The sequence below is a fragment of the Humulus lupulus genome, chromosome 3 (assembly GCF_963169125.1).
Source record: "Humulus lupulus chromosome 3, drHumLupu1.1, whole genome shotgun sequence".
Lineage (NCBI taxonomy): Eukaryota > Viridiplantae > Streptophyta > Magnoliopsida > Rosales > Cannabaceae > Humulus > Humulus lupulus.
The window spans coordinates 275,929,065-275,937,751 of record NC_084795.1 but is presented as its reverse complement, the minus strand read 5'-3'; the positions used below and the strand labels follow the sequence as shown (position 1 = coordinate 275,937,751).

General features: G+C 38.0%; 1 protein-coding gene across 1 annotated transcript; it reads left to right on the top strand.

Annotated features, from left to right (window-relative positions):
- Window positions 1-2,974: 2,974 nt before the first annotated feature.
- On the top strand, window positions 2,975-8,056 carry LOC133825735 (MDIS1-interacting receptor like kinase 2-like). Its single transcript, XM_062258640.1, has 3 exons — window positions 2,975-3,445; window positions 5,213-7,430; window positions 7,580-8,056. The coding sequence occupies exons 1-3, from the start codon at window positions 2,975-2,977 to the stop codon at window positions 7,972-7,974; spliced, it is 3,084 nt and encodes a 1,027-aa protein (XP_062114624.1). The 3' UTR covers window positions 7,975-8,056.
- The last annotated feature ends 631 nt before the right edge of the window (window positions 8,057-8,687 follow it).

Below are 8,687 nucleotides of genomic sequence, written 5' to 3'. Positions count from 1 at the left end.
CTCAGATTCGTGTCCGTGGAGAAGACGTGCCCAAGACTGCTTTCGCACTCATGAAGGGCATTACGAGTTTCTTGTCATGCCGTTTGGGCTTACCAATGCCCCCTCCACTTTCCAATCCTTGATGAATGAGGTTTTTCGTGAATATCTCCGAAAATTTGTTCTTGTTTTCTTTGATGATATTCTGATATACAGTTCATCTGAAGAAAGTCATATTTATCACTTACGGTGTGTTTTTTCTTTATTGCGTGCAAATCAATTGTATGCTAATTCTAAGAAATGTGTTTTTGCTCAAACAAGGATTGAGTATCTAGGGCATATCATTGATGATACCAGAGTCTCAGTTGATCCAACAATAGTACAAGCCATGGTGGACTGGCCTCAACCAACCAGTCTTCATTCCTTACGAGGTTTTCTAGGCCTTACTGGCTATTATCATCGTTTTGTGCGAGATTACAGCAAGATCGCATGGCCATTAACTCAGCAACTGAAGAAAGATGCTTTTGGGTGGAATGCGGAAGCGGAGGCAGCTTTCCGCCAACTTAAAGAAGCCATGGTTAGTGTACCAGTGCTTGCGCTACCTGATTTTTCTAAGCAATTTGTGATTGAATCAGATGCATCTGGTTTTGGGTTGGGAGCTGTCCTTATGCAAGAAGATCGTCCCATTGCTTTTTACAGTCACAAGCTCAGCTCTGTCTCTCGCATTAAATCTGTTTATGCAATTGTTTTAGCTATTAAGAAGTGGCGCCCATATCTTCTTGGTCAAAAGTTCATAGTTCGTACAGACCAACGCAGCTTAAAATTTTTATTAGATCAGCGAGTTGTCGATGGCGAGCATCATAAATGGTTATTAAAGCTTATGAGCTATGATTTTGACATTCAATACAAGCCAGGAAGTGCCAATACTGCTACTGATGCCCTTTCACGATTACCAGTTGAAGTCTCGCTGGGTACACTTTCTGCCATAATCATTCAAGATTTTGAGGAACTCAAGGAGCAAGTTGATGCTGATGCCTTTCTTTCTAATATCAAGCACTGCGTGCAGCAAGATCCCACTTCTTATTCTGCATATTCACTTGTTGGGGGCCATTTGAGATACAATGGGAAACTCGTTTTACCGGCTGATTCTTCTTATATTCCATTATTTCTTCGCGAATTCCATTGCGGGGTGGTCGGAGGGCATGTTGGAATACGTCGTACTTATCATCGTTTGGCAGCTGAGTTTCATTGGAAAGGCATCAAAAGATCTGTCCAGAATTTTGTTGCTGCATGTGATGTTTGTCAACGCAGCAAGTATGAAGCCATGTCTCCAGCTAGACTTCTTCAACCCGTTCCAATTCCAAAACAAGTTTGGGATGATATTACTATGGATTTCATTGAAGGCTTACCTAAATCAAAAGGGTATGATTCTATTCTAGTAGTTGTCGATCGAATTTCCAAATATGCACACTTTATTCCTTTGAAGCATCCATTTTCTGCCCCTTCTGTGGCGGAAGTTTTTATTCAGGGTGTGGTTCGCTTGCATGGCGTACCTCGGAGTATTATTTCTGATCGGGATAAGATATTTATGAGTCTTTTTTGGCGGGAGTTGTTCTCTTTGCAAGGCTCTGAACTCAGACGAAGCTCCTCCTATCATCCACAAACTGATGGCCAATCCGAGGTGATCAACCGGGGTTTAGAAACCTATTTGCGTTGTTTTGCTTTGGATAAACCCTCTCGTTGGTCTGCATGGCTATCTTGGGCTGAATATAGCTACAATACCTCTTTCCACTCTTCGGCAGGCATGACACCTTTTAAAGCTCTTTATGGTCGCGACCCTCCGCCCTTGATCCATTACGAGTTAGGTTCTGCTGCCAATGCTGAAGTAGAGCAACAACTGATTCAACGTGATGTAATTTTGACGGAGTTAAAGTCTCACCTTTCTCGAGCCCAACAAAAGATGCAATCCTTTGCTGATTCGAAACGTCGTGATGTGAATTACGAGGTCGGGACCTTTGTTTATGTTAAACTCAGGCCTTATCGACAACAGTCCCTCGCTCGCAAAATCAATGAAAAACTAGTTCCCAGATTTTATGGCCCCTTTGAGATACTTCGTCGCATTGGAAAGGTCGCATATCAGCTTAAGTTACCCCCTACATCCAAGATTCATGATGTCTTCCATGTCTCTCAGCTTAAGCTAGCAGTGGGTAAGCATGCATCTTTTCCTGCTATTCCTATTCATCTCTCTTCTGACATGGAGCTTTTGGTGGAACCATTGGAGGTGGTTAGTGTGCGATCCTCCACACATCCCAACTATACGGGTACTGAGGTTCTCATCAGGTGGAAGGGGCTGCCAGCTTTTGAGGATTCTTGAGAGCGCTTTGAGGTGCTTACAGAGCAATTTCCCCATTTCAACCTTGAGGACAAGGTTCGAGTTTGGGCGGCGGGTAATGTTAGGCCTCCAACTCACATCACTTATGTTAGACGTAAGAAACAAAGGTGCTGATTCATATTCTGGGGTTATAGAATTGTAATGGGTTGCTATTAATTACTATTATGTTATTTAAGTTGTGTGTTATTGCTGTCAGTTTTGGAATGGGAATAGGTTGTGGCTTATTTTATAAATAGGTAAGGGCTTGGTTTGTAAGGGTATCCTAGAGTGAGTTGTTGAATGTGTGGAGAGTTGGTGGTCTCACGAATACAACCAGTGGCTGTGAGAGTGTATTTTTCATATTCCTCTTAATAGAAATTCCAGAACTTTTGTGCTTCAATTACTTACTGTCTTGCTAGTGTTGTGCTTGGTTTCTGGTTTGTTCTTGCTTATTTTTTCAGGTCTTAACACATTTATCTCAAAGGATCTTCAATTTGGGACTATCTTTTGAAGCATGATACCAGTTGGTATTGGAGGAAAATAATTAATTTCTGTCAAGTTCTGTCTAAACCTGTTTTGGAGGCTGCTGTGAGGAATGGCAAGCTTCAACTGGGCAAACTGTACTCAATGGTTTTTCCTAGCTCCCTGGTGCGCTATGACAAGGCTGTTTGGTGTAGGCTCTCGGCTCCTAAACAACAATTTATCCTCTGGCTTGCAGTAAACCAGAAACTACCTACTAGAGATTGGCTTAACTACTGTCATATTCCTCTAAATTCTCTAATCTGTCCAGTTTGCTTACAAGCAGAGGAAAGCCATTCCCATCTGTTTTTTGATTGTATATTCTCCAAGAAAGTGATTCAGTCAGCCCAAGAATGGCTGAGAGGGTTTGCTTGGCCAGTTCAGTTCCAGAGCTGGATTTCTTGGCTGTCCTTGCCTCAGCCCAGTTGGTTGTCGAAGGTGATTATTGCAGCTTGTGCTGCTTCGGTCTACTTCATTTGGCTGAATAGAAATAAGTGTTGGCTTGAGAATTGCTGTATTCCGGTGCATAGGATTGATCAGCTGACTCGATTCACTATTAAAGCAAGAATATTGAATTTAGTTGGTTGTAGTTGTTCTTCCAGAGAAAAACAAATGTTGCATTTTGCTAGTTTACTGAAAAACAAACGAAACAAAAGAAAGAGTTTATTCTATCAAATGTCCTAATAATATTACCACTCCAACTTAATTGGATTCTAAAGCACTAACTCGTCGATCCGAATCGCTTGTTGCTCTTCAGCTTCGGAAAAATCTTGAGATTGGCAATGGCTGCCATTTCCATCTTCTGATTCTGAACAAAAGTATTTATTTTGTAATTCATCCGCTCGTTCACTGAAAATTTCTTGAATTATCTTGTTTTGTGTATGATGATAACAGAAAATAGAGACTAATCATCATTACCATTCACATTTGAAGGTGGTTAAGTTTGGTATTAAAGAGAATGGCAGAGAGAGTGAGATTATGATAACAAGTTTATAATGTAAGTGGAAGAGTGCAAGAAGAAGAAAGCAGAGAGAAAGAGAGAGGGAGAGTCGTTTGCAAATAAGATCTTAAAAGCTCGGAGTTTTATATATCAATGGTGGTAAGATAAGGTAGTCAAATTAAATTAGGTATTTCTGTTATGATAAGGCTATCCTGGTATGTTACAGATATCAGTTTAGAACTAACTTCATGTAACAAAGATAGATTAATGTGTATACTCTCACTACACTTTAAAGTTCCAATTTCATCTAATCCAATTATAATAACTAAATCAATGCTTTTGTAAAATCTCAGAACTCATTTCTCTCTAGCTAATCAATCCAAAAGGTCTGTTCTTGAAGCTGAGATCTCAGCTATGACTTTAATATGTGAGCATTCTATGCAATCCAAATCCAAAGACATTTTGCATAGCATCTCATTGTTAGTAAATTTGACTTAGCAATATCTAAATTAGATAGCACAAACAGAGAGCCATTCTGAGAAAGCAGCAAACAAATATAAAGAAATATGAAAACTCTATGTTGTGTCAGGAGAATGTTATATGTTCTCAGAATCTAGAACAAATGGTAAGAAAGAAAAAGCAGAACAGAAAATTATATGTATGTATGTGGTTTTGCATCTACGAAGAAAGAACATGGAAAGATCCTGGAACTTCATCGGAAACGTGATAGCATGGAATTTAAAGCCAGTCGACTCGAAAGCTTCATTGGGGCCAAGTAGTTATTTAGTTTGCTATATTTCAATTTAGTTAGTTGCAGTAATGGTTGATGAAGATTGAAAAGTAGTATTGGCTGAGCCCATCAATCACGTTGGAGTCATTGAAGAGAATCTTATCTTTCACGTGACAACGTAGAATTAATGTACAAATTTCAGTGATACCCTGCCGTGTCAAATAACATTTTCTCTCTATTTATTAGCTTGCACACTTTTTTGTCAATTGATTATCCAATTAAAATCATCATCATTCAATGCAAAGTTTATTTTGAAAATGGAAAAATTGGCTTCAGTACTTTAAGCTTGTAATGAAATGAACTTTAGGCTGGCTGTTGAGGTTGATTGCATGCCCCATGTCCAGTCAATATTTTATTATGATGTTGATTAAAAAACTCATCATATCATATGAGATAAAGTAAAATATATAAATTAGAAGTCAATAAGAATGAGAGTGTGGCCGTGTTTACCACGGGGTTCAATTATTCTTGTGTCACTGTCGCAAAGTAGTATATAATAACGTCTTCAAGTTCAAGCTGACCGTGGAAGCAGTCACTCACTCATCTCTGTAAACCATGAAATCCTCCACTTTAATACTCTTTATTGTAGGACTAGTCTATGCAGCCAATGTCCTAGTTCAAGCTGCTAAGTGGGTGGTGCAGCCACGACTCTGTCTACAATGCAACCCAATATTGCACTTGGTCTGGTATCACTTGCGACCCCGCTGGACAGATTACTCAAATTACTCTTTCTCATTTTTATTATGCAACCCAATATTGTGAATATTCTGAACTCTGGTTATTGGAGAAATTCAACTGGTCTTGCTTTCCAAACTTAGTCCATCTGAATCTTTCCTGTGCCGGGCTTTATGGAGTTATTCCATCCCACATAGGTACTCTTTCAAAGCTCACCCACCTTCACCTTTCCAAAAATTGTCTAACAGGCCAATTACCTCTTTCAATTGCCAACCTCTCCAGGTTGATGGTGTTTGATCTTTCTTATAATTACCTAAATGTTTCTATTCCAAGAGAATTGGGTAGTTTAAAGAATCTTATTGCATTAAATTTCAGCCATAACCATTTTAGCGGTCCAATTCCTTCAACTGTTGCTCTTTTTTCCAACCTCACTTATCTAGATATGTCATCTAATCAAATTTGTGGGTCTATTCCAATTGATTTAGGAAAGCTGAAGAACATGGTTTCTCTTGACCTGTCTGAAAACAAAATCAATGGTTCCATACCTCCGGCTTTGGGTGATCTAACCAATTTGGTGGAGTTGGACCTTAGCCAAAATCAATTGATCGGTTGCATTCCATTAGAAATTGCAAATTTGAAGAACTTGACATTTCTGGATGTTAGTTCCAACAGCCTCAGTTGTCCAATTCCTTCAACTGTTGCTCTTTTTTCCAACCTCACTCATCTACATATGTCATCTAATCAAATTAATGGGTCTATTCCAATTGATTTAGGAAAGCTGAAGAACATGGTTTCTCTTGACCTGTCTGACAACAGGCTCCAAGGACACCTCCCATCCAGTATATTCCACCTGAACAGATTGACTTCCCTATCATTTTCCCACAACAAAATCAATGGTTCCATACCTCCGGCTTTGGGTGATCTAACCAATTTGGTGGAGTTGGACCTTAGTTCAAACGAATTTGATGGTCCACTCCCTGTGGAAATTAGAAAACTAAGAAACCTAGAGTCGTTAGTCCTTAGCCAAAATCAATTGATTGGTTGCATTCCATTAGAAATTTCAAATTTGAAGAACTTAACATTTCTGGATGTTAGTTTCAACAAACTCAGTTGTCCAATTATGCAAATTCTTACGGCTTTACAATCAATCGAAGTTCTTTGGCTAGGTTCAAATAGAATATATGGTTCCATGGATTCAAATATTGTAAAGCTCAGAAAGCTGAATTCCTTGGACTTATCATATAACAACATATCAGGGATCATACCTTCTGAATTTGCCTGCTTGACAATATTAGAGTATTTGGATCTTTCTTACAACTCTTTAAAGTGTCCAACCGGCAAAGAGCTTGTCACTGAATCTTCAAAGTATATATTACGTGATGTTGAAGGTGACATCATTTCTTTCTACCCTCCCCTTCATTGCCCCAAGTCTACCCCTCAAGTTGCGATCATTATTTGCGTCGTCTTGGCCTTCTTTGCCTTTTATTTGATCATTTTATTCCTGTTGGCCGATAAGTGTCATTTCAAATCTAGACAAGTCCAACCTACTAAACGAGCTTCAAAAAATGGTGATATATTGTCGGTATGGAATTATGATGGGAAAATTGCATTTGAAGATATCCTAAAAGCAACGGAAGATTTTGACATTCGATATTGCATTGGAACAGGTGGTTACGGTAGTGTATATAGAGCACAACTACCTAGTGGCAAAGTAGTTGCCTTGAAGAAGCTTCACAGTTCAGAGGCAGAAGAAGTATCATTCAGAAAGAGTTTTGAGAATGAGGTAGAAACGTTGACTAAAATTCGTCACAAAAATATCATAAGACTCTATGGATTCTGTTTGAACAAAAGAAGCATGTTTTTGATTTACGAGTATATGGAAAGAGGAAGCTTGTTTTGTGTTCTAAGCGATGATTTAGAAGCTGTGGAATTAGATTGGAGTAAGAGAATTAACGTCATCAAAGGCATAGCTTATGCATTGTCTTACATGCATCATGATTGCACTCCTCCAATTGTTCATCGTGATGTAAAGAGCACCAACATCTTATTGAACTCAGAATTTGAGGCTTTTGTGTCTGATTATGGAACCGCAAGATTACTTGATCCCGATACTTCCAATCGAACCATGATTGCTGGTACATACGGCTATATTGCTCCAGGTAACTTTTTTTTACATTCCATTTCATTCCCTTGCCAAATTAATATTCTTTACACTTACATGTATTGAAGTGAAATTAAATCATTGATTTGGAAAGAAATTCGAATCTTTAACTCAAGGATACTTCATCTTGTTGTGACTGACATGTAGAATTTGCCTACACCATGGCCATAACGGAAAAATGTGACGTTTATAGCTTTGGTGTAGTGGTACTCGAAACGTTAATGGGTAAGCACCCTGGAGAATTTTTGTCGTCATTGTCATCTTCATCATCGTCAATTCAAAATATGTTGCTGACTGAAATAATAGACCATCGCCCGTCACCGCCAAGAAATGGGGTTGTTGAGAGTGATATTGTTCTTATTACTACGCTGGGATTTGCATGCCTAAATGCCAAACCAATGTATCGACCAACAATGAAGCTAGTTTCTCAACAACTTCTTGCTCGCAAACGATTGTTAGCCAAGCGTTTTAGTGATATTTCACTTGGACAGCTAATGTTCCTAGATGAAACTTTACTAGAAATTGAAAATAAGATTAGTTGAATTCATTAAATTCAAAGATGTTTCTTGCAACTTATCACCATGCTCTACTTTGGAATGTATAATATCATCTCCACCTTTTCAATTTTTATGAATTTCAAAATAAGTAAACAAAAATTTCTTTTCCGTTTAGAATCGGCATATTTATGCATACATAAATATTTAAATATTTTTATTATATATTTTAATTTTATATTAAAAAATATTACTTTTCCCGGCGTAGCTTTGAGTTGGTAAAAGATACTTTTGTCCGCGCCGTTCGTTTTACGCCGACAAAAGTCCTATTAACGACCGACTTTCACAGTTAGCCTTTATCCATGCAAAAACACGTCGGCAAAGCCCAGAGGGCCTTTTTCCGGCATAAATTTGATTTTTTATAGCGCAAAAATACATCGGTAAAAGCAATCTATTTTGTAGTGAAAGGATCTCAATTCTTATTTAAAGAGTGAACTTATACGCTGCCTGCAAGCCAAGAGAACTTGAGCTTTGCAAGTTCTTATAATCCTAATACAGGTAACTCGTGGACTAGAGTTTATTCACAACCTGAACAACGTAAAAATTCGTGTTCAATCTTTTTCTTTAAGTTTTAGTTTAATTAATTGTTAGCAAAAAAGTTAGTCAACAATATATATTTACATGTAACTTTTTGATCAAATAAACTTTTTAAATTCATAGTTTTAAATTAGATTTTTCTTAATATTTTATTACAATGAAAT